This window comes from Cibotium barometz, chromosome 3, assembly GCF_041138505.1.
Source record: "Cibotium barometz isolate CiBa-2024 chromosome 3, ASM4113850v1, whole genome shotgun sequence".
Taxonomy (NCBI): Eukaryota; Viridiplantae; Streptophyta; class Polypodiopsida; order Cyatheales; family Cibotiaceae; genus Cibotium; species Cibotium barometz.
The window spans coordinates 58,507,423-58,533,795 of record NC_141048.1 but is presented as its reverse complement, the minus strand read 5'-3'; the positions used below and the strand labels follow the sequence as shown (position 1 = coordinate 58,533,795).

The window sequence follows — 26,373 nt, the reverse complement described above, 5'->3', positions numbered from 1 at the left end:
GCAATAAACAAAGGCCAAGAAATACTCTTGAATGAGGCTGGAAATCTGAATTTATAGAGTTCTATTCAGCCTTCTTCTTCTTCTTCTAGCTTGAATGGAGACTTTCAATTCTGAAAATCAGAATTCAACCAGCTTCTAAGTGTTTTGGGGAAATAAAAACACTATGGTATGGCTAGAAAAATACTCTAGAATAAGTGCATTAGATAGAGCAATAAACAAAGGCCAAGAAGTACTCTTGAATGAGGCTGGAAATCTGAATTTATAGAGTTCTATTCAGCCTAGAAGGAGGCGCCTAGATGAAGAGGAGTGGAGGTTATTGCTCATGAAAAGATGTGGTAGGGAGAGGTTTCTGCAAGACTTTATGGATCAAAGAATGCCTATTAGCAAAGTAGCATCTCGTGTAGCTAAAAGAGGAGGAAAAGTTTACTTTTTATCTTTTTCTTTTGAGTAAACTAGCTTGCATGACTCTTTTGGAGAAAAGTAAGCTTCCATGGCACACTTCTAGATGCATGAAAGATAAAGCATTGCATGATGCATGCGTGTAGCTGAAAAAGCTTGCATTTCGCATGCATGGGGGTTTCTGGCCATGCATGTCTCATGCATGAGGATTTCTAGCCATGCATATCGCATGTATGGGGGTTTCTAACTATGCATGTTGCATGCATGAGGGTTTCTAACTATGCATATCACATGCATGAGGGTTTCTCATCATGGAGAAGAAGTTTATCAACCATACTTAGCTAGACTGTCATGCTTGCATGCATGGAGATAGAAAATCTGCATAAGAGTGGACTGCCTTCAAAATGCCAAATATTCCTATACAAATCCATCAATACAAGTTAATTGAAGACAATTTATGCAACATACTAACCCATGGGTGCAATCCAGACATCCCCAGATCCATGAGCTTCTCATGCAATAATTGTCCAAGCAAACAAAACAATACACGCAAATAAAAATAAGCCATGCACACAAATGTATGCATTTAAACCAATATTTTGGAAGAAACCCCATCTATTTATATGTACTTGATATTTACAAGGACTACGGTATTTGGCTCTCCAAGATCCATCAAATATCCATGGCATTATATATTGCATTTGGTTCTCCAAGATCCATCAAATGCTTAATATGCTTCTATGCAGCCAGGATCTCGTAGATACAGCTAGCATACACATACATGGGAAGCTTAACCATAAACATTCCATGGCTACATGTAGTGTCCAACACCCATGTCCATGGATAATAGAAAATTTACAAAATGAATCCCGAGAAATTACGGAGTATTTACAGCAACTCGGACAAAAACTTCACAATGTGAAATCTGTATGTCTGCTAATACGACTGAATTATATACCTAGATGAATCCAGGAACATGCCCAAATTAACCTTTTAGGAACGTGCATGTTATATACTCATGTTAGTCAACCCACAAGACTATATAACTATCAAATCCATTATGTATAGTATGGACTAGATACTACGACATTCCCACTAACGTCATCAGTGCCCAATGGTGGGTGTAGAACTCTGTATGTACTTGGACTTGGACTTGTAATTCACTATTGGAATATAATCTTTCTTAAGGGGGACGGTGGTCCCAATGGTGTGTACTATATATTGTGTTGTTGTTTGGTTAAGTGGTAATCTAGCGTTATGCTCATTAATACATGTTTAATTACGAGATCAGGACTCTCTTAATCTATTACATTGCATTGGTATCAGAGCTAAGGTTTCCTTCCCGTTGTGTTGGAAGAGGTCATCTCTTGTGCTAAGAATTTATTAGTGCCGATTAATCAAGGAATGGTTGGCCACTCCACTTCACAACTAGCCGCTACACACCAAAGGCCAACATCGCTATTAATTTGGACTTCTATCCTCTCCAAGCATTGACTTGTGGAACACGTAAAAGACAAGAAACCCACTTCCAAAAACTCCAAGGCAATCTAGAGGTGCAACGGGCTCTTAAAGTAAACAACCCATAACCCAACCTCAGATTGATACAAATTTCTCCTTATTTTCAGATATGGCAAGGAATATCAATGCAAAAAAACTATGAGTTGGCCTTGGTCTATCTCATAAAGAGGGGGGATGTGGTTGCCAATGATGAGGGGGACTTAACTATCATAAAGCCTCCTCCTTTGAATCTCGATGGAGCGGCTGCCTGGACAGCCAAGACAAATGCAAAAAATGCAACATTAGGGATGTCAATTCACCTCCTCCACAAAATCCTCTATTTGCAGCCCATAGCATTAGTATGGGCACTTCATATGAAGGACAACATGAGTCCCAATATCTTATGCATGCCAAGGGCCCTATGCAAGGGCCAAGTAAGAGGATGTTTATGCAAGATAAAGGCAAGATGCCTATGGATACAGTGGGCAGTGGTAAATGGAAGGCCAATGAGGATGTTGTTATGAGTTGGAAGAAGAGGATCAGTCCGAAGAGTCTTCTCCCCCTCAAAAGAAGCTCATGGAGTTCAAGACAAGGGATAAACACGTCAAGTTGGATGACTTCCATGGGGACATGAATGTAGACAAAGCCCTTGCTTTCATATCCCACTTTGAAGTGGCTTTTCTGGAAAAGGACTCCACGAAAAAGTCCAAGCTGAAACATGTGGACACCATCTCAAGGGCACTGCTAACTCTTGGTGGTTAACAAAGTTGCTTGGAATTGCTCCCAAAACTTGGGAGGGTTTCAAGACCAGTTTCCATAAGCACTTCTTACCTCCTAACTTTCAAAAGCAGATCATCAAAGAGAGGGAGGTGCTGAATCAAAAAGAGCATGAGAAAGCTACCATGCCCGGTTTTGGAAGGTTCATATCAATGAGAAGAAAACAATGTGGAAATTTGAGGCCGGATTACAGCCAATCTTTCAAGATTATCCCCGTAGCACCTTTCAGGAGTCGGTGGCTTCAGCCCTAAGGTGCAGAGAAATTGCTTGGAATTGCTCCCAACACTTGGGAGGGTTTCAAGACTAGTTTCCATAAGCACTTCTTACCTCCTAACTTTCAGACGAAGATCGTCAAAGAGCAGGAGGTGCTCAACCAAAAAGAGCACGAGAAAGCTACCATGCCCGGTTTTGGAAGGTTCATATCAATGAGGAGAAAACAATGTGGAAATTTGAGGCCGGATTACAGCCAATCTTTCACGATTATCCCCATAGCACCTTTCAGGAGTCGGTTGCTTCAGCCCTATCTGTTGAGAAGGTGCATGTGAAATACCTCACTGAAAAGATTCAAGCATGCATAGTAAAGGACAAGGGAAAAGCTGGTCTTAGGGGCAAAAAGATGGACAACCTAGAAAGGATCCTCATGAAGAGGATGAAGCTGAAAATAAAGTAAAGAAGCTACATGGTATAGAGCACAGAAAGAAACAGGACATTCCCAATTTTGAAAAAGACAACAAGGCTATTTACATCCATGAAAAAATCATTGGCAAGTGACATGCGTACAAATAGAAGCATGTACACAAAATATATATATATATATACCTAGATGAATCCAAGAACATGCCCAAATTCATCTTTTAGGAACGTGCATGTTATATACGCATCGCAGTCAACCCACAAGACCATATAACTATCAACTCCATTATGCATAGTATGGACTAGATACTACGACATCCCCACTAACGTCATCAGTGCCCAATAGTGGGTGTAGAACTTTGTATCAAGATATGCTCTCACACACGCACTCCACAAGAGCATATATTCACACAAAGCCCTTCGTACTGAGTTTCTGTCAAACCTCCGAAGGTGCACGGCAGACTCAGCCATAATGAGGCCTAGCACTAAGGGAAGTAGCAAATAGAAAGAATTAGTACAGCAAATAAATGGTTGATAGGGCAAATGCATCACTAAATATAGAAAGAAGTAGCACAATATCTGGCTGCAACTCAAACGAAAACTTCACTATGTGAAATCTGCATGTCCGCTAACAATAAATTTTATATATATATATATATATATATAATTTATTGTATGTATACATTCTCTTGAGATAAATACATAGCACTCAACAAAAATGGAATGTAACCCGTAGCCAAATGCTTAGCACTATCATCGGCAAACTCGACCATAGGGATGTACCCATAGTCACAGGAAACGGCCATAGGAATGTACCCATAGTCACAGGAAACGGCCGTTTTAGTCCCTAGAAACACATTTCTCCGTTTCAAGACCCCATCCGTTTCCATTGCCGTTTCTCGTTTTCCAAGTCATAGTATCACAGGAAACGGCCGTTTCCACCCTTAAAAAATCATTCCCCGTTTCCATTCCTCGAACGTTTCCGTTCCCATTTCTCGTTTTTGGTGACTATGGATGTACCTCTCCCAATCATATGATCACCTGGAGAAGTATGCACGAAGCATATCCTCCAAAACCTGATTCACCCTCTCTGTTGCCCATCAAACTAAGGACCATGGTTGTTAAAAGCGTTAGGCGTTTGGTACGAGGCGGGTATGGTACGCGCCTCGAAAGACTCGTAATTTTTTAGAGACGTTACAGACGTGTTAGAGGTATATATATATATATATATATATAAAGATAGTGATAGATAGATATATAGTGAAAGTTGAGAGAGAGAGAGAGAGAGAGAGAGAGAGAGAGAGAGACTAGAGTGTGTATGTATGAGCCTTGAAGGGAGGGAGAGAGAGGGTGTGTATGAGAGAGGGAGAGAGTGTGTGTGTGTGAAAGAAAGAAAGCTGTATTAAACATCTACAGAAGGCCAAAATGACCTATGAGACCAAAATAGTCCATCCTCATCATCTGGATACATCATCAAGATTCAAGGGTACAAAGTAAACTGAAATCAACCGGTAGAGTATAGAGAGCTCCAAAAGTGGGTATAAAAAACATCATCATCCTAGTGTGTTTGAAGTTTGAACTTTGGGTCTTGAGAAAGGCTTAAGGGAGGCAGGGAAAGAATGAGGGAGAGAGTGTGTGTGAGAGGGGCTGCCTTGGGCCCTTAAAGCCCCCGTCTAAAGACTCAAACCAACAAAAAAAAATAAATTGTGGACGCCTCGATCAGGCAGTCGTACGCCTCGAACTATTAGAGGCGCGTGGTCTCGTAACAACCATGCTAAGGACGATAAGAGAAACTCACATCTCAACGTAGTCTCCAGTCTCTAGAAAACTAGCTGCCAGAAGTGTCCAAAAAACTTGGAGTCCCTGTCACTCACTATGTCACAAGGCAAATAACACAAATCGAAAAGTTGCTCAACAACTGTCAAATTCAGTTGCTTTCACAGTCATCCTTGTGGATAAAAATCAAGTCATCTTCCCCAGCCTGACTACCATCACCCAGATAGCATCATTGTAGGCATATGCTCACTTATGGTAGTGCTATGTGTGAACAGGGCTTAACCAAGGGCACTTTTTCCCATGTGGTTTTTCCCCTTGGACATCAAGTGTGAAAGGACACTCTAACATATAATATTTTGTACTTCTATATTATATGGATGTGGCACACATGCAAGGGTTGACTTGCATTTTGTGGATACCACACTTTTGGCTCTCTCTCTCTCTCTCTCTCTCTCTCTCTCTCTCTCTCTCTTCTCTGTGTGTGAGCTTCTCCATTCTGCACCTAACCCTAATGTGCAGGTTTGTGTGTGTGAGTCCAACACCAACAATTGGTATCAGAGCAGAGAGCTAGCCCTGGAATTCTGCCGCCGCTGGAAGAAATCGTGCAGATTGCTATCGCCATCCGGCCACCAGAAATCGGCGGCAATAGTGGAGAGCCCACCACCGCCGCTCAGCCCACGGGCGGCGCCTCCCCCTCCAGCTAGCGGCGACAGTGCTGCCAGAACCGCCTCCGCCCGTCAGCACCCCGTTCCGGCCGCCCAGAGCCGCTCCGTTGTTGTTCAGTTCAGGACGCCCAGAGCCGCCGTCGACGTTGCGTTCCGGCCGCCCAAACCCACCGTCGACGTTGCTGCTCCGTTCCGCCCGCCGGCAATAGCCGCGCCGTCTGCTCCAAGCTCCGCACGAGCCCAGCCATCAGCTCCAACCCGTTCCGGGCTCCCGCGGACTTGCCTGCCCCATTCGTGCTCGCCCTGCGCCTACCGCCTCCGTCCGCTGTTCGCGCCCATCGCCGCCTCCGCCTGGTCTGTCCGCTCTGTGCGCCACCTGGTGCAACTCCGACGGCTCCCTGCCGCTCAGACCCCCGGTGGCACCACACCTCGACCTGCGCTGGCAGCCCGCCTCTGCCTGCGCTTGCCCCTGCACCTGGCCTGCCGCCTGCAAGCAAAGCAACACATCTGGACCTGGACTGACGCCTGCAAGAGAAGTCCCTGCCATCCGTACTGCACTCGCCTACAGGCACTTTCCATGTGAGTGAAAATATGCATTAAAATATTCAAATTTTGCAGACACTTCTGTGCAAGTCAGATTCAAAGAAAAGTTGCAGGTGCAATTTGGGGGATTTCTCAATTTAAGGCCAAATTGAAAAATTGCAATTTGGGGGTTTTCAAAATTAAGGTCAAAATCAGCAAATTGAACCTCTTTCATTTGCAGAAATTTGGGGCTTTTGTGAAAATTGGCCAATTAAATGCACATTGAAGCGATTGGAGCGCATAAAAATTGGGGATTTTCAGATTGGAACATGTAATTGAGCTGCGGGCATTACAGCTGTGATTTGTCGCGTATGAATACACATTGTGTGTAATTGGACAATTTGGTGCAAGTTTACACTTGCTTTGGTTTGCAGGCATACATTCGCACTGGACATTTGGTTGCCTGGCAGTGAACATTGGTGCTTGGTTTGCTTGCAGGTATATTTTGTTGACATGGCACAGAATGCTACAGATGTATTTGGTGTGCTCACCTAGGAGGACAAGTTGGATGGATCTAACTACTCCCTCTGAAGTTTCATGATCCGTAATTTGCTGGTAGCCAAAGGGCTTTGGGCATCGTGTGTGGTGATGACACACGCCCACTTACCATACAACCAGCCACGCCTCAAAGAGGAGGTGCTCAAAGAGCTCCTGATGTAGAACCTGCTCCCACACAAGAGCAGAAGAGATGGGACTCTAGAGATGCACAGGCCATGTCATTGATAGCCCTTTCAGTGAAAAGGACTATTATTCCGCACATTCGTTCTTGCAAGACATCGAAGCTTGCATGGGACACATTGGAAGCAATGTATCAGGTACGCAACGAGGCAAGAGTTGCCTACTTGAAGAGGCAATTGGATCTTCTTTCTATGGATGAGGGTGACTCCATGGCAAATCATCTCACCAAAGTGAAAGATTTGCAGGAACAATTGCTCAACATTGATGAGGTTATCCCAGACAGACACATGGTCACCAACACTCTTCATTCTTTACCGCCTTCCTACTTGGGCTTTCACACCTCTCTCAACCTCTCAATGAGAGGAGGTGGTGATCCCGTCACTTTTGAAGAGACTAGAGTGTGTATGTATGAGCCTTGAAGGGAGGGAGAGAGAGGGTGTGTATGAGAGAGGGAGAGAGTGTGTGTGTGTGAAAGAAAGAAAGCTGTATTAAACATCTACAGAAGGCCAAAATGACCTATGAGACCAAAATAGTCCATCCTCATCATCTGGATACATCATCAAGATTCAAGGGTACAAAGTAAACTGAAATCAACCGGTAGAGTATAGAGAGCTCCAAAAGTGGGTATAAAAAACATCATCATCCTAGTGTGTTTGAAGTTTGAACTTTGGGTCTTGAGAAAGGCTTAAGGGAGGCAGGGAAAGAATGAGGGAGAGAGTGTGTGTGAGAGGGGCTGCCTTGGGCCCTTAAAGCCCCCGTCTAAAGACTCAAACCAACAAAAAAAAATAAATTGTGGACGCCTCGATCAGGCAGTCGTACGCCTCGAACTATTAGAGGCGCGTGGTCTCGTAACAACCATGCTAAGGACGATAAGAGAAACTCACATCTCAACGTAGTCTCCAGTCTCTAGAAAACTAGCTGCCAGAAGTGTCCAAAAAACTTGGAGTCCCTGTCACTCACTATGTCACAAGGCAAATAACACAAATCGAAAAGTTGCTCAACAACTGTCAAATTCAGTTGCTTTCACAGTCATCCTTGTGGATAAAAATCAAGTCATCTTCCCCAGCCTGACTACCATCACCCAGATAGCATCATTGTAGGCATATGCTCACTTATGGTAGTGCTATGTGTGAACAGGGCTTAACCAAGGGCACTTTTTCCCATGTGGTTTTTCCCCTTGGACATCAAGTGTGAAAGGACACTCTAACATATAATATTTTGTACTTCTATATTATATGGATGTGGCACACATGCAAGGGTTGACTTGCATTTTGTGGATACCACACTTTTGGCTCTCTCTCTCTCTCTCTCTCTCTCTCTCTCTCTCTCTCTCTCTCTCTCTCTCTCTCTCTCTCTCTTCTCTGTGTGTGAGCTTCTCCATTCTGCACCTAACCCTAATGTGCAGGTTTGTGTGTGTGAGTCCAACACCAACAATTGGTATCAGAGCAGAGAGCTAGCCCTGGAATTCTGCCGCCGCTGGAAGAAATCGTGCAGATTGCTATCGCCATCCGGCCACCAGAAATCGGCGGCAATAGTGGAGAGCCCACCACCGCCGCTCAGCCCACGGGCGGCGCCTCCCCCTCCAGCTAGCGGCGACAGTGCTGCCAGAACCGCCTCCGCCCGTCAGCACCCTGTTCCGGCCGCCCAGAGCCGCTCCGTTGTTGTTCAGTTCAGGACGCCCAGAGCCGCCGTCGACGTTGCGTTCCGGCCGCCCAAACCCACCGTCGACGTTGCTGCTCCGTTCCGCCCGCCGGCAATAGCCGCGCCGTCTGCTCCAAGCTCCGCACGAGCCCAGCCATCAGCTCCAACCCGTTCCGGGCTCCCGCGGACTTGCCTGCCCCATTCGTGCTCGCCCTGCGCCTACCGCCTCCGTCCGCTGTTCGCGCCCATCGCCGCCTCCGCCTGGTCTGTCCGCTCTGTGCGCCACCTGGTGCAACTCCGACGGCTCCCTGCCGCTCAGACCCCCGGTGGCACCACACCTCGACCTGCGCTGGCAGCCCGCCTCTGCCTGCGCTTGCCCCTGCACCTGGCCTGCCGCCTGCAAGCAAAGCAACACATCTGGACCTGGACTGACGCCTGCAAGAGAAGTCCCTGCCATCCGTACTGCACTCGCCTACAGGCACTTTCCATGTGAGTGAAAATATGCATTAAAATATTCAAATTTTGCAGACACTTCTGTGCAAGTCAGATTCAAAGAAAAGTTGCAGGTGCAATTTGGGGGATTTCTCAATTTAAGGCCAAATTGAAAAATTGCAATTTGGGGGTTTTCAAAATTAAGGTCAAAATCAGCAAATTGAACCTCTTTCATTTGCAGAAATTTGGGGCTTTTGTGAAAATTGGCCAATTAAATGCACATTGAAGCGATTGGAGCGCATAAAAATTGGGGATTTTCAGATTGGAACATGTAATTGAGCTGCGGGCATTACAGCTGTGATTTGTCGCGTATGAATACACATTGTGTGTAATTGGACAATTTGGTGCAAGTTTACACTTGCTTTGGTTTGCAGGCATACATTCGCACTGGACATTTGGTTGCCTGGCAGTGAACATTGGTGCTTGGTTTGCTTGCAGGTATATTTTGTTGACATGGCACAGAATGCTACAGATGTATTTGGTGTGCTCACCTAGGAGGACAAGTTGGATGGATCTAACTACTCCCTCTGAAGTTTCATGATCCGTAATTTGCTGGTAGCCAAAGGGCTTTGGGGCATCGTGTGTGGTGATGACACACGCCCACTTACCATACAACCAGCCACGCCTCAAAGAGGAGGTGCTCAAAGAGCTCCTGATGTAGAACCTGCTCCCACACAAGAGCAGAAGAGATGGGACTCTAGAGATGCACAGGCCATGTCATTGATAGCCCTTTCAGTGAAAAGGACTATTATTCCGCACATTCGTTCTTGCAAGACATCGAAGCTTGCATGGGACACATTGGAAGCAATGTATCAGGTACGCAACGAGGCAAGAGTTGCCTACTTGAAGAGGCAATTGGATCTTCTTTCTATGGATGAGGGTGACTCCATGGCAAATCATCTCACCAAAGTGAAAGATTTGCAGGAACAATTGCTCAACATTGATGAGGTTATCCCAGACAGACACATGGTCACCAACACTCTTCATTCTTTACCGCCTTCCTACTTGGGCTTTCACACCTCTCTCAACCTCTCAATGAGAGGAGGTGGTGATCCCGTCACTTTTGAAGAGCCTCACAAATTTTGGATGGAAGCTATAATGTGTGCAACTCATGTGTTGAACAGGTGTCCAAGCTTTGAAAACCATAACACCATTTGAGGCTTGGTATAGCCGAAAGCCAACAGTGGATTATATGCGTACATTTGGGTGTTTGGCATATGCACATGTGCCAGAACAACTCCGAACAAAGCTAGATGACAAAGCAATTAAATGTATTTTTGTGGGCTACAGCAATGAGAGCAAAGGATACCGTCTTTATAATCCAACTACACGAAGGATTTTTGTCAGTAGAGATGTGGTATTTGCTGAAAATTCAGAACAGCCCATGTACAGCTTGTATAAAAGCAATAATACAGGCATACAGGACATGTTTGATGGACTTTTACCCATTGCAATTAGGGGGGATTCAGATCAGCTAGTCCCAACACAAGAAAATCCTCATGTAGAACATGTGGAACAGCCAGCCATTCAGCCCCCTTCTATGGAAGAAGTGGAAGATCTTGTCAGGGAAGAGCAAACAGCCATAGACATAGCCAAGTCAGTGCCAAGATGGTTGCTGAAAACTTTGCAAGAAAGCAAACTTGCAGCTCCACTCACAAGTAGAACAAGGGCTAGTTCCAGCCATGCTTTGAATATACATCATGGGGAGTCTGCATTAGCAATGGGTGGTCTCTTTGATTCAGAAGAGCCTTCTTCTTATGAAGAAGCACATGAGAATGAGCATTGATTGCAAGCTATGCAAGCTGAAATTTCTTCTATCATGAAGAACAATACATGGGATCTTGTGGAATTGCCTAAAGGCAAGCATGTCATTGGAACAAAGTGGGTGTACAAAGTCAAAAGAAAGTCTGATGGTACTATTGACAGGTACAAAGCAAGACTTGTGGCTAAAGGCTACTCCCAGAAAAAGGAAATAGATTATGAAGAGACTTTTGCTCCTACTTCGAGAATGACCACAATAAGATCAGTGATTGCATTGGCTGCACATAAAGGATGGAAAGTGCATCAATTGGACATCAAAACTCCATTCTTAAATGGAGATTTACAGGAGGAAGTATATGTAAATCAGCCCATTGGTTTTGTAGTTGAATGGGAGATTTAATTAGGGTTACATGTGGGAGACATACACAGAGAAACAAGGGAGAGAGAGAGAGAGAGAGAGTTGTGGGGATAAGTCAACTCAAGCATTGAGTGTGTGACTCCCCTATCACACATGTATATTGCACTAGTACACATAGTGCACTTAGTACATTAAAAGTACTAAGTGTACTATGTACTATAACTTATGGACTTGTACACACTATAAGGGTGGGCATAATGCCTTTACCCCAACAACCTCCCACTTAAAGGCAAAGTGCCCTTAAATGAAGGAAAAGAAAAAATCAGCATGTACATAATAATATACAAGGCCATATCAAGGCTGAAACTGGCCTCATCCAATGCCCATCAAGTGTCTGCAATGAGCAAACCGCTCCGGAGGCAAACTCTTTGTCAACAGATCAGCCAGGTTGTCATCCATATGAATCTTAACAAGCTGAATTTGCTTGTTCTCTATCACCTCTCTGATGAAGTGATACTTCACATCCACATGCTTCGTCTTTGCATGAAAGACAGGGTTCTTTGCCAACAGGATGGCACTCTGACTGTCACAATGCAACAATGGAACATCCCCTGTATAACCCAAATCAACCACTAACCGAGATAGCCATAATGCCTCCTTGCAAGCCTCTGTGGCTGCAATATACTCGGCCTCTATAGTAGATAAGGCAGTGCACTTCTGCATCCTGGATATCCATGACACAGCACCTCCTGTGAATGTAAACACATAACCGGTAGTAGACTTCCGGTTATCTGGATGACCGGCATAATCCGAATCCGTGTAACCATGCACTAATGCATCCTGTTTGCCAAAACAAATGCACATATCCTGTGTGCCCTTCAGGTATCTCATGACACCTTTCACTGCTTCCCAATGCTTCTTGCCAGGGTTGGCCATGTATCTTGAAACCACTCCCACTGCAAATGCAATGTCCGACCTAGTAGCAACCATGGCATACATGAGACTGCCACAAGCTGAAGCATACGGAATCTTGGCCATATCAGCCCTGTCTCTATCCGACTGTGGGCTGTCCTTAGCACTGAGTTTCACATATGGAGGCAAAGGAGTACTAATCTTCTTCCCCCCGTCCATATTGAACCTCTGCAAAACTTTGCCAATGTATTCCTTCTGAGACAAATACAACATATGCTGATTTCTATCCCGAAGTACCTGCATACCCAAAATGTGATTTGCATCACCCAAATCCTTCATATCAAAGGTTTGATGCAGCCTCTTTTTCAAGGCATCCATCTCTTTACAAGATTTCCCGGCAATCAACATATCATCAACATACAAGATGAGGATCAATAGACTGCCATCCAAAGCTTTCTTGGTGTATAAGCAGTGATCTATGTCACTTCTCCTGAAATTTTGAGATTTCATGAATGTATCAAATTTATGATACCATTCCCTTGGTGCCTGTTTGAGCCCATAAAGACTCTTTTTCAGCTTGCATACAAGCTTCTCCTTTCCACTCACTGCATAACCCTCTGGCGTTGCATATATATCTCCTCATGGAGATCACCGTGAAGAAAAGCAGTCTTCACATCCATCTGAATCAAGTCCAGATCATCATGTGCAACCAAAGCTAACACAGCTCTAAGTGTGGTCATTTTGACCACCGGAGAGAAGATCTCCTCAAAGTCCACACCATATTCCTGCTTGAAGCCCTTAGCCACTAACCTGGCTTTGTATCTTGGCTTTGCATCTGGTGCAACTTTGAGCCTGTAAACCCACTTGCATGGCAAAACCTTCTTGCCTGTAGGCAAATGCACCAACTTCCATGTTCCATTTTTGTGCAGAGAATCCATCTCTGACTTCATAGCACGCTCCCAAAGAGCCTTGTCTGCCCTCTGTAAAGCCTCCTTATAACATGAGGGCTCCCCACAGTCAATGAGCATCAAGTAGTCAACCCTTGGAACAAACCTGTCAGGGGCTCTGGAGGGTCTTGTGGACCTCCGTACCCAATGACCATCATTTGCAGGTTGCTGTCCAGCCTGCATATCACCTATTGCGGCTCCTGTTCCATGCCATAAGGCTGAAAAATCATGCCCGGTATCTCCTCTAACAGTGGCATATTCATAGCGATATTTTTTGCCATCTCTGGCTGTCCATTTGGCCCATTTTCAGCACCATTTAAGGGCTGGTTTTGTTGCTGTAATGGCTGATTTACAGCCCTTGGTCCATGATGTCCATCATCATCAAAGATGACTCTGCCAGGCTCCTGTTGCCTTGCAGGCTCCTTATACATGCATGTTTCATCAAAAATGACATCATTGCTGCGTATAATCTTTCTATTCATGGGATCCCAGAGTCTATACCCCATTTCACCTCTGTCACCATATCCTAGGAATATGCATTTGTGAGACTTGGGATCAAGTTTGGTGCGCATTTCCCTGCGTATGTGCACGTACGCAACGCAACCAAACACTCTCAAGTGCTTGTAGGACGGAGGCTTCCCTGTCCATACTTCCTCTGGCACTTTCCCACCAAGCCTCGTGTTAGGTGACCTGTTTATAAGATGAACGGCTGTCATAACAGCTTCAGCCCAAAAACCATGAGGTAATGCAGTATGTGACAACATAGAACGGACCTTCTCCTGAATGGTCCTGTTCATCCTCTCTGCTGTCCCGTTTTGTGGAGGATCATAAGGAGTAGAGAGCTCCCTCTTGATGCCTTTAGCATCACAAAAGTCCTGAAACTGTTTGGACATATACTCTCCACCATTGTCGGAACGCAAAGCCTTCAGTGTTTTGCCAGTTTGATTCTCAACATGAGCAACAAACTTTTGAAACACTGAGAATGTATCACTCTTCAAACGAAGAGGATAGACCCACACCTTGCGTGTGGCATCATCAATAAATGACACAAAATATTTTGCCCCTCCCAAAGAAAGGTGAGGCATCTCACATACATCTGTATGCACAAGCTCTAACTGAGCATCTTTCTGTCCAAGAGCTTTCTTGTGGGGGCACTGTAGTGGCCTACCATATATACAATGCTCACAAAACTGAAAACTTGAAAACTTTAGAGAAGGCAAGTAACCAAAACGAGACAATTGCTCCATTCCCTTGACACTCATGTGTCCCAACCGGCTATGCCACATAGAGATTTCCGGCAGCTCGGTTGCATTTACATTAGCATGGTGACAAAACACCTGCATGCATGAAGTAAAGAGTGTCCACCTTAGAGCCTCTCGCAACAACCAGTGAGCCCTTACTAATCTTCCACTTTCCACGACCAAATGTGATAACATAGTCAGCATCATTAAGCTGTCCAGTAGAAAGCAGGTTCTTCTTGATCTCAGGTACATGCCTGACATCATGGAGCATAAGCTCTGAGCCATCTGAAAACACAAGCCTCACATCACCTCTGCCAAGAATCTTGCATGCATGGTTATCACCCAAATAAACTACTCCTTCATTGCCAGCAGTATATTTGACAAACAAGTCTCTCCAACCTGTGACATGAAAGGAGGCACCTGAATCAATGATCCATGAGTGCATACCATGACCATCTCCTGTAAGAAGTGAATGGGCATCAAGTGAAGACGTGAATAGGACCTCATCCTCACTGTCACCTGCATGTGACACATTGATTTCTTCAATCTTGACTCCACTTTTGTCCTTTGGCTTTACATCTTTGGCTTCATCTTTGTCTTTGTCTTTGCCTTTTCCCTTTTCCTTTTGATCATTTTTCCATTTGTAGCATTGCTTTTTGATGTGTCCCTTCTTGCCACAATAATGGCATTCCAAGTCCTTTTTGGAGCGAGACTTGCTCCTTCCCCGTTCTTGGCTTTTACCCCTTTGTTGGGATCTCCCACGTGCATTCATTGCATTCGACTTTCCAACAGAATTGTTCTTCCTGTTCATCTCTTCTTGAAGAAGAGCACCCTCAACATCTGCATATGACAGCATAGCATTCGAATTGCTAGTGGCTGTCCTGAATGTGTCCCAACTCTCTGGCAAAGTGCATAAGAGAAAAGTGGCTTTGAACTCATCGTCCATTGCCAACTTTTGATTAATAACTTGGCTGACAATACCATTAAACTCATTAAGATGAGCTGCCATAGACGCCCCTTCCTTCATTTGAAGACCTATGAGTTTCTTCAACCAATACACTTTGCTTGAGGCATTTTGCTGGGCATACAAGTCCTGCAATCTCTGCCACATTCCCCAAGCTGTCTTCTCTTCATGAATGCTGAAAAGTAAAGAGTCTGACATAGACAACATGATAGTAGATCTTGCCAGCTCATCCATATCTTCCCACTCTTCAGCAGTAAGAGAAGCGGGCATTACACCCCTTTCTTTGATAGGCTTGTGCTGCTTCTTCTGGAGCAACACATTATAGCACTGGGTTTGCCAAATATCATAGTTATGTGAGCCTTCAAGCTTCTTGATGTGAAGCAATGAAGAGCTCTCACCTGTGGTTGCCATAGCAATATGCAACCTGTCAATGCCTGACTCCTTGCAAGTGTGCAAACACTGCACCAAAAGCACACAAAGTGCTTACAATTGTTCTCCCAAGCTTTATCTCCCACTGCGGAAGCACAAATGCAACTCTACTCCCACTGTATGTGATGAAATCAGCAAAATCTGGTTGCTGCAGATTTAGGACATCACCTTAAATGTGCTCTGTTGCCCTTCCAAAGTACTGTACAACAGTACCAAGTGCTCACCAATGATGTACCAAATCTGTATCGGCAAGTACAGCAGCTGAAATCGAGATTTTTGCTCACTCAAATCAATGTGCAGCCAAGCCAAAACTTGTACAAAGCTATACCAAATCTGTACCAACAGGTACAGTAGCAATAAATGCTCTCCTGGCTGTCCAAATGAGTGAAAATCAGACTTTTACAGTCCCGAACACTGCATACAACAGTCCCGAACAGAAATTGGGCAAAAGCCCCTTGACTGCAAGCTGATTTCTGAGGATTCAAGGCATAAAAGTCTTGCCTGCTGCTTTGCCAAGCTCAACAAGCATAAAATCTTGAAAAGCCCCTTGATTTAAGATCAATTGCTGATCATACATGGTACATTAACGCACATGAAGGCATCCAGAGTCTTCACAGTGCTTCCCCCTCGCCACATATACATCCAATACATGAAAGCCCCTTGATTTACAGGCACATTGAGTGCTTGTCAGGCATCAACACGTTGCCCAAAGCATCAAATGCGAGTGCCTGCATGCAAATCAATCCAATCGGCACAAAAGCCCCTTGATTTGCACTGCAATTTGCTGCAATTTTGCCCGAATGTGCGATTTCTCACATCATACAGATGGTGAGAAATTTTGCCAATTTTGCCAATTTTACCAATGTCACCCAATTTTGCCAATTTTGCTCAAAAATTGAGCAATTCGGCACCTGACCTGCTCAATTGATGATTGTACCTGCTCAATTGCAAATTGGACATGCAAATTCCAAAAAATTGAAGCAAATACCTCAGGTAATTTTTTGATTACAGGAAAAGGGGAGGTTGAATTTGCTCTGATGAGGTGCTGCTGCAGAAAAAAAAAACTGTGCAGATGGAGGACTCTTCAAGCGTGCTGCAGAAGTCGTGGAGACAAAATGACAGGCGAGGAGTTCCACGGGGCCGCAGGCTGGCAGTGGTGCCTAGCTTTCCTTGCGTAGCTCTCCTCGTTGGCGACTGTCCCGGCTAGTTGTGCTGTCAAGTGGGAGGTTGGCGTCTCACGTCTGTTGACGCTGCCCAACCGAGTCGGGAAGACGATCCCATGAGGACAGTTGAAATCGCCCTGCAATAACACGCCTGCGCTTCGACGGCTCACTTGTAGGCGTGGTTTTACACCTTCGCCTAGTGGTTCGCTACGATGCGCTGAGCTACCCGTCTGCCTGCATACGCACATTGGCGTGTTGCTGCCTTCGCCACCTCCGCCTTCATTGGACGCCTGGCTGCTCAGCGCTGACACGCCTGCCCTTCGCCTAAGTGGCCAGCGCTTCTACACGCTTCCCCACGTTCACACAGCCTTACGCTCACACAGACAACCCAGCGCCTTGCTTTGCTACCTATGCCAGGAGAGAAAAATCAGCGCCTGCACCTTCTTCTCCTCTACAGCAAATTCGACACCACCATTGTTGGAAATTCAGGCTCTGATACCAGTTGAATGGGAGATTTAATTAGGGTTACATGTGGGAGACATACACAGAGAAACAAGAGGGAGAGAGAGAGAGAGAGAGTTGTGGGGATAAGTCAACTCAAGCATTGAGTGTGTGACTCCCCTATCACACATGTATATTGCACTAGTACACAGTGCACTTAGTACATTAAAAATACTAAGTGTACTATGTACTATAACTTATGGGCTTGTACACACTATAAGGGTGGGCATAATGCCTTTACCCCAATAGTAGTTCCTGGTGAGGAACATAAAGTATGCAGGTTACACAAAGCATTGTATGGGTTAAAGCAAGCTCCAAGAGCTTGGTATGATAAGATACATGCTCATCTAACCAGCCAAGGTTATGAGAATAGTCCAACTGAAAGCACATTATATGTGAAGAAAACCGATGCCGATATTCTCATAGTCATCTTGTATGTAGATGACATGCTCATTACAGGTACTAGCAAAGCACAAATTTCAGATTTCAAACCAAGTGTACGGCTTACTATGCATGATATTGGAGAGCCTTTTGAGGCTGGCATTTACAGCCAGGCAGTGAGATGCCTCATTTACTTGTGTAACACGAGGCCAGACATATCTTTTGGGATGTCTTTGTTGAGCAAATTCATGCACAGCCCAGGCACAAAGCATTGGCAAGCAGTCAAACGCATTTTTCGTTATCTTAAGGGTACCTTGGATCTTGGTTTGTTCTATCCCAGGGGGGGCAGCTTGCAGCTTTATGCATACAGTGATTCAGATTGGACTCGTGATTATGATACCATGCAATCCACCAGTGGGAATTGTTTTTTTCTTGGCAGTTCATGCATATCTTGGTTGAGTAAAAGCAACCCACTGTTGCCACATCTAATTGTGAAGCTGAGTACAGGGCAGTCTTCACAGCTACAGTAGATTGTGTATGGTTGAGGAGACTATTGGCTGATCTTCGTAAGTGTCAGCAGACACCCACCACCATTCTCACTGATAGCCAGAGTGCTATGGCCGTGGCACGAAATCCAATATTTCATGCACGTACCAAGCACATTGAGATTCATTATCACTATGTCAGAGAGAGGCTACATGCAGGGGAGATCAGTTTATCTTACTGCCCTACATAGGATAATGTTGCAGATCTATTCACAAAGGCTTTACCTCGAGAAAAGTTTGAAGCTTTCCGCAAAGCTTTGGGCTTACTCTCATACAGAGAGTGATCTGCTACCTTGTACAGGTTCACACTTCCACTACAGGGGGGATTTGTAGGCATATGCTCACTTATGGTATGCTATGTGTGAACAGGGCTTAACCAAGGGCACTTTTTCCCATGTGGTTTTTCCCCTTGGACATCAAGTGTGAAAGGACACTCTAACATATAATATTTTGTACTTCTATATTATATGGATGTGGCACACATGCAAGGGTTGACTTGCATTTTGTGGATACCACACTTTTGGCTCTCTCTCTCTCTCTCTCTCTCTCTCTCTCTCTCTCTCTCTCTCATTTCTGTGTGTGAGCTTCTCCATCCTGCACCTAACCCTAATGTGCAGGTTTGGGTGTGTGAGTGTGTGAGTCCAACACCAACAATCATGCCCTCTATTGGTTAGTGGCAATCCGACGATAGAAACCCATGGAAACACTTGTTGGAGGCAATTCAAGCATGAAATGACTAGAAGGTGTGTTGGATTATCTCATATGTGGAAACATGGGAAGTCGAAGTCATCTAGTATCAATCAAGCCTAATCATGATAACTATGCAATTTGTAACAGTGATTAAGAGAGAGCGAACTTGTCATCACATAACTAGAATTCAATTAGAGCCAAAAGCTTGTATGGTCGACTCTAGAATCTAACAAAAGCATGCAAGCTTCATAAGCTCAGGGTAAAAATAAAAGTGGGTTGTCCCTCTCCAGTAGGCCTCTTTTCAGGGACTGCAAGGTCAAGATCAGAGCTTATAGAAGGTTCCACTTTCCTTCATATGTTGAAAATTTGTTGCATCATTGGTGCATCTATATGCGTCGTGTACCAACACAGTCAACAAAATGCAAGTCCCTTGTAACCCTACATAATTGTATCTTAAAGCTAGCTCCTTACTTAGCCTCAGCAAGTATCTCATGCACACTCTTCCCATTTTTTCCTAGTGCTTTCCTTCTTGAGCTTGCACAATTTACAAAAGTGCCCTCACAACCAACTTACGCAAAAAGAAGTGCTCAACAGCACCTTTGGCCCTACCATCGATACAAAGCACCAAACACTCTCTGTTATGCTTTATTTGTGCACTTAACTGTCCTATCAATGAAGAAATGCTATCACCCAGACACATACACATGTCACATGTCAAAAGAAACAAAAACTGAAACCATGAGAAGTGTCACTCATCGCAAATTGACAAAACATCTTGATATTAGTTAAAAGACAGGTGGGAGCACCTTCAAGGTGTTGGTTCGCAAGCAAACTGGACGGGGAGTTTCATTTGCTTCAAAAAATTCGAGTGCTTCAGCCGCTGGAAACATCTGGAAAGAATGATCTTGTCATGAGAATAAATGAAACAATGTCTCAAGTGATTGTGACAGAATTTATAAAAGTTCATACCTGCAAGATCATGTCAATGTAGAAGTCATTATAGCCAAAATACGAGCTAAGATCAGTTGAAAGCTGCTTGACATAGTCTTTTCGGGGAACTTCCTCTTGACGAAGGGCCTTGAAATCAGATAGGACTCTTACAACTGCAGTGACTCATTAACCAATAAAAATTAGTAGCCTGTTTTGGATGCAAACCAGACCACTTGCAAGAAAAGCAATCACAGTAGAATTCTAATTGGACCACCCACTATCTTTGATTCTCTGAAGAATTGCAGGTAGATTTGGCGGCCTCTGTGACTCCTCTTCTAATTCCTGTAAACATTATAAAGCCACAGCTTATAGACAGGAACTCTCTAATTCAAACTCCATAGATGCTGGACGCAAACACAGACTCTTAAATTGCCTCAAATTTAATTAATGATGCTTGGAAATACTGATTTACCGAAGTTTTCTCCAAAACTTAACAAAAACCAAAGTGTGATCTTTACTCCATGAAAGCCTACTGGAAAACTTCAAATCATCAACTCCATCATGCATAACAGACTACATGCTATAGCATCCCAACTCACATCATCAGTGCCCAAGAGTAGGTGCAGGATCATGCATAAAGATGTCACTTTAGTAGACAAATCTAATAAATGAACCATCAAACTGGACTTCTATCACTTCTCTGGAGGTGATGGGCAGACCAGGCCAAAATGAAAGCTAGCACTAAGGAGAATGGGCACACCCCCACGGGCCACGGTAACTGGTTGGGCAATTGCACTGCTTTGGATAAAAGAATTATAATAAACCAGCTGGCTGCAACTTGAACAAAGGCTTCAAAAGAAATATGCATGTCTACTAATATGGCAGAAAAGTTACCAAAGGAAAGTTAAGTTCATTTTCCAAACTTCACAAAAACCAAAGTGCGATTTTGACTCCAGGAAAGTCTGCATTCAAGTATTGTTGCCTATAATTGTTCTATTTGATCAGAGCCATGACTCCAAATCTTGCATTTCTACCTAAACATCTTGTCCACGCTTCAAGAGCACTCTACCTCTGGTGTGGGTAGCTTGAAGTCATCATGTCTCCCTTGTATATTCAATTGCAGCTCTGCTTCTGCCTCCTCCTCTTGTTGAGCCCTGTCGATGTCCAGGAGTCTTGCCTTTCTTTCCACATCAAATTCTCCATCACTTTCTGCATAAACATTTTCAATTTTAACAAAGTAAAAAATAAAACCTTGCACACACAAACCTTTGACATCTTAGCTATTGTTTCTTTGTGTCACGTAATGAAGGGAGTTTAGAGGGTCACTTGGATAACTCAAAAATGAATTCGTGGGGTTTGTAGACTTGTGTGGTGCGAACAAGGTTCAAAACAGTTTTAGAATGAGAGTTCCTTTGTAAGGACCTCACTCACTTGTACTTCATGAGATACAACTCCTGCATTTCGCTCTTATCCACTCTTTCTATCTCTCTCTATCTGACTCTTTCTCACTGTCTCCCTCTCCCCTTCTCTGTCATCTCTTCTCTCCTCCTCTGCTTCTGTACTATCATTACACTTATATCACAGCACTTTCCCATGCTCTGTTTTTAGCTGTTTCATATTTCAACTTGCTCTATTTCTACTTATCTTACCTAGATTTTCTTTGATGGAAATAGACGCAACAGCTAGACTACTTCTTCCAACAATTAGAACAGTCACCAGCAACTAATTGCACACTAACACGCAAAATAGATGGGTATTTGTCCCAAATTTCAATTGCAGCTCCACAGCCAAAGTTCTCCTTTTTTTACTATTTTTTATTTCATTTCCACTTCATAAAGCACATGGCAGGATCGGAACATGCTTCTATCACCATGGAATTCTCCGTACCTTCCCGATTGAGGCCCTTAACTAGGGCAGTAGTACCAATTCCAATTGAATCACATCCAAATCTGGGTAAAGCTTTGGGGATGATCACCATTCCCACTCTTCCAAGAGAAGTAAGAGGGGATGTCACTTGCATCATCCTCGGATATCCGGAGTGATGTTGGGGCCTAAAGCAGATGCCAAGATATCCGTGCCCGAGAGAGTAGATAGAGTAGTGGTCAAAAGAGAGATGGAATTCTGAAAAGTCTACACCTGCACAACGACCTATGCCTGATGCTCCGTGATAGAAGCCTCGAAAGTCACTTTAAACTCCCAAAAATCAGATTTAGGCACGAAATCTTCAAAAAGATCGCCTTCAGCGGCCTTGGTAGCCCACAGGTCGTCGGGTTCAGTTACAGGTTCCATATCCAATTCTTAGGTCAACATCCTAGAAGAGGAGAGACGAGGAGCAACACAAAAAACTAAGTGTTCGAGAACAAAAGCTCCCGAAAATCAAGAGAGAACTCCAGCACAAAAGGCTCTAGGAGTTTGCAGGTGTCCCGGCTGCCAAGAAAACAGTTTACGAGAGAAAACAAGAAAGCTGCTCGAGAGATGCTGTTCGGAACCGCACGCTGGGTTTTTGTGTTCCTTGTGCAACCCGACATTGCCATGCGGAAGAATTTTAAACCCAAGCGGGATTTTAAAAACGGGTAACCTAGATGCGCTTTTGTTTTTTTTCCGTTGTTTTTATTTAAAAATAACTATGCTGGTTGCGTTTTTCAAAAGCCATGCTGGAAGCGTGTTTTCTTAGCCACGTTACGTTGGCATGTTGTTTTTTTTTAAGCTACGTTTTTTTTTTAACGTAAAGTTCTTTAAAAAAACGGGCGGGAAAGCAATGTAAGGTGCTAAAAAAAACAGGGGGCTTTAAAAAACATTGCACATGGGCTGCCCGCCACCTGCGAACAACAACGAAAAAAACCAGGTCCTCTCTCTCTCTCTCTCTCTCTCTCTCTCTCTCTCTCATGCACAGCCGACAATCTTGGCTTTCTCACCTTGCCCAACTCTCTTCATGCTGTCCAAGTCGACCCTTTCCATGAACACAACCCAACTCAAATTCCAACAACGATGCAAACTAAAGAAAAAAAAACATGCTGAAATCTGAAAAAAACAGCAGTGTAGCCGAACTCATACCTCTTCTTGACCTCATTCTTTTCCTACCTACCAACTTGCTCGCTCTCCGAGGCATGCTCTAATACCACTATCAAAACCCCAAGGTCTCCTCGTAGAGCAATCCTGAAACAAGACCTGAAACCTGCAAAACAAAGCCATAGACCGTGAAGGGGGTGCAGGCCTGACTCACCACCCAACCATGACAGCCGTGGGCAAGCCCACAAGACCTGGTTGTCCCCACCGAGCCACGAGTTGAGCTAACTAGCTAGACGTATCGACCAATCTCTACTCCATGAAGTCCCATGCCGCCACGGAACTACCCTTGCAAGTCTCGAGACTGTTGTCGGCCTCAATTGCATGAAGCAGGTGCACGTCTGAACTAGATCCAGGCTCCTAACCGCAGAGCTCTCGCATGGTCTCGCGAGACTCCGACCAACTGACTGACCCAAGCCATCCTTTTATAGGCTCTTGGTCGGTCATTGGGCGCCCACCCATCAATCCATGCCTAGCACAACTCACCAATCTACCTGCCTAGCTCCAAGCTACCCCAAGCCTTGAAGCTAGTATTGTGTGCGTGCTGCACGCGGTAGATACACTCTGTGCACATGACATTGTACCTCAGCCGGCATCTCAACCCATACAACCCCTTATCAACCGTACAAGCCTCATTTGTTGTGCTGGTACCTGCTCCGAACACCATGTACTTGTTCAGGACAGCCTGTACCCGCCTAGTGCCACCGGATTATTGCTCTACACCGCCCAAACCTGCCCTGAACCAATCGGGCCTGTTCTAAACAACTGACCGACCTTGTACATCTCGTACGTGTCCCTTGATAGCGTGTACCTGATTTCATACCAGCTTGTTGGCTGAACTATACAGCTTCACGTGGAGTCGCAACGATTCATTCATACAGTAAAACCAGGTTTCTTTCCTCTCTTGTCTAGCAATGTTTTCTGTGCAAGTTAATCCTCTCTACTCTGTTTTGCAGAGTTTCTCTTGCAAATGCTCTCTCGCTCTCTCTCTCTCTCTCTCTTGGTGGATCTCTTGAGGATGCAAGAACCAGGGTGCTACAAGACGGGACAAAAGGCCAGGATTGAAATTGGGAGTGTTTCTCTAGGAGAACCGGCCATCCTGTCACCGTGGTTGAGCACTTTACCAAGGTATTAGTACCGGAGTGCATGTTCGTGCATGGTCCTGGAACACCAATTTCGTGCAAGTGTTCAACCCAGGAAAGGTGAGGATGTCTTCATTGTTGGGGTAAAGGCGTTATGCCCACCCTTATAGTGTGTACAAGCCCATAAGTTATAGTACATAGTACACTTAGTACTTTTAATGTACTAAATGCACTATGTGTACTAGTGCAATATACATGTGTGATAGGGGAGTCACACACTCATGCCATTGATGAGTTGACTTATCCCCACAACTCTCTCTCTCTCTCTCCCTTGCTTCTCTGTGTGTGTCTCCCACAAGTGAAACCCTAATTCTGATTTCTCGCCATCAACTGGTATCAGAGCTAGTTATTTTTCTAGGGTTTTGTCGCTGCAGAGAACAGGCGCGTGCTGCATCAGAACTTGTCGCTGGTCGCCCTTGTGCAGCGCTGGTTACTGGTCGACTGTGTGACCAGTCGCAGGCAGGTGGGTGGAGAGAAGCAGCAGCGTGGGCAGGCGCATCCACGCTGCCCAGCAGGCTTAGCCACGCTGCCTGGTATCAGAGCTACGTGTAGCATTACACAAGGCGCATAACCACAAGGCAGCGTGTAGCGTGGCTGAGGCAACGAGCGAAGCGCACAGCGCTAACCGAATACGTGAGGCGGCCGTTAATCGTCGGCGACAGCTATGCGAAGGCACACGAGCGAAGAATCGTTGGGCGGAGCCCGTCTTGTAGCTTGGCACTAGGCGTAGATGCGCTAGGCGAAAGCAACACAGGCGAAGGCTGCAACGTCGGGAGGCGCACAAGCATCAGCTCCACGTCAGGCAACACACCTACGTGGTGGTGGTCAGACTCAGTCACAAGGCGTCAACAGGCAGGCGCATAAGCATCAACTCTACTGTACCTGCTGAGGAGAGCTACACTGCCCAGCCATTCAGGCGCCTACAGCCGCCAGGCGTTGAGCGTGGAGGGCTGGTCGTGGGGGTCAGCCAGGTGCAGCCACGCTGCCCAGCAGCACTCGATGATCTCTCTCATCAACAAGGCACTCTTTCTGCACCAACAATCTGCAGCAACAAGAATTGCCCCCATCTCCTGCAACAGCCTGCAAATTGAAGGAAAATCAGAAATTACAAGGTATTTGCCTCAATTTTTTTTTGGGATTTGCAATTGAGCAAGTACAATCAACAATTGAGCAGGTACAGGTGCCCAATTGCTCAATTTTTGAGCAAAATTGGCAAAATTGGGTGACATTGGTCACAATCAGGATCAATTTGCAGGAAATTGGTCACAATCAGGATCAATTTGCAGGAAATTGGATGTCGAAATTTGGGGCTTTTGATGTAATTGTGCAATTAAGCACTCATACATGCTGTATGATGTGAAAAATCGCACATTTGGGCAAAATTGCAGCAAATTGCAGTGCAAATCAAGGGGCTTTTGTGCCGATTTGGTTGATTTGCATGCAGGCGATCGCATTTGATGCTGTGGATAATGTGTTGATGCCTTACAAGCACTCAATGTGCCTGTAAATCAAGGGGCTTTCATGTATTGGATGTATATGTGGCCAGGGGGAAGCATCGTGAACACTCTGGATGCCTTCATGTGCGTCAATGTACCATGTATGATCAGAAATTGATCTCAAATCAAGGGGCTTTTCAAGTTTGTATGCTTGTTGAGCTTGGCAAAGCAGCAGGCAAGACATTTATGCCTTGAATCCTCAGAAATCAGCTTGCAGTCAAGGGACTTTTGCCTAATTTCTGTTCGGGACTGTTTTATGCTGTGTTCGGGACTGTAAAAGTCTGATTTTTACTCATTTGGACAGCCAGGAGAGCATTTATTGCTACTGTACCTGCTGGTACAGATTTGGCACAGCTTTGTGCATGTTTTGGCATGGCTGTACACTATTTTGAGTGACCAAAAGGTTCAATTTCAGCTGCTGAAATTGCCGGTACAGGTTTGGTACATCATTGGTGAGCACTTGGTACTGCTGTACAGTACTTTGGAAGGGCAAAAGAGCACATTTAAGGTGCTGTCCAAAATCTGCAGCAACCAGATTTTGGTGTTTTCATCACATAAAGTGGGAGAAAAGTTGCATTTGTGCTTCCGCAGTGGGAGATAAAGCTTGGGAGAACATTTGTGAGCAGTTTGTGTGCTTTGGGTGCAGTGTTTGCACATCTTGGGTACAGTGTTTGCACATTTGCAGGGAGTCAGGCATTGACAGGTTG

The 26,373-nt window shown here is 44.9% G+C and overlaps 1 protein-coding gene across 1 annotated transcript in view; it reads right to left on the bottom strand.

Annotated features, from left to right (window-relative positions):
- Window positions 1–26,373, bottom strand: part of LOC147640313 (26S rRNA (cytosine-C(5))-methyltransferase NOP2B-like) — a 50,469-nt gene that overhangs the window by 10,690 nt on the left and 13,406 nt on the right. The window contains exons 4-7 of the mRNA XM_086779121.1: window positions 21,032–21,171; window positions 20,241–20,304; window positions 20,002–20,135; window positions 19,839–19,922 (exon numbers count right to left, since the gene is read on the bottom strand). Of these exons, the coding sequence (XP_086635247.1) occupies window positions 19,839–19,922; window positions 20,002–20,135; window positions 20,241–20,304; window positions 21,032–21,171 (422 nt within the window). The remainder of the gene's footprint in view (window positions 1–19,838; window positions 19,923–20,001; window positions 20,136–20,240; window positions 20,305–21,031; window positions 21,172–26,373) is intronic.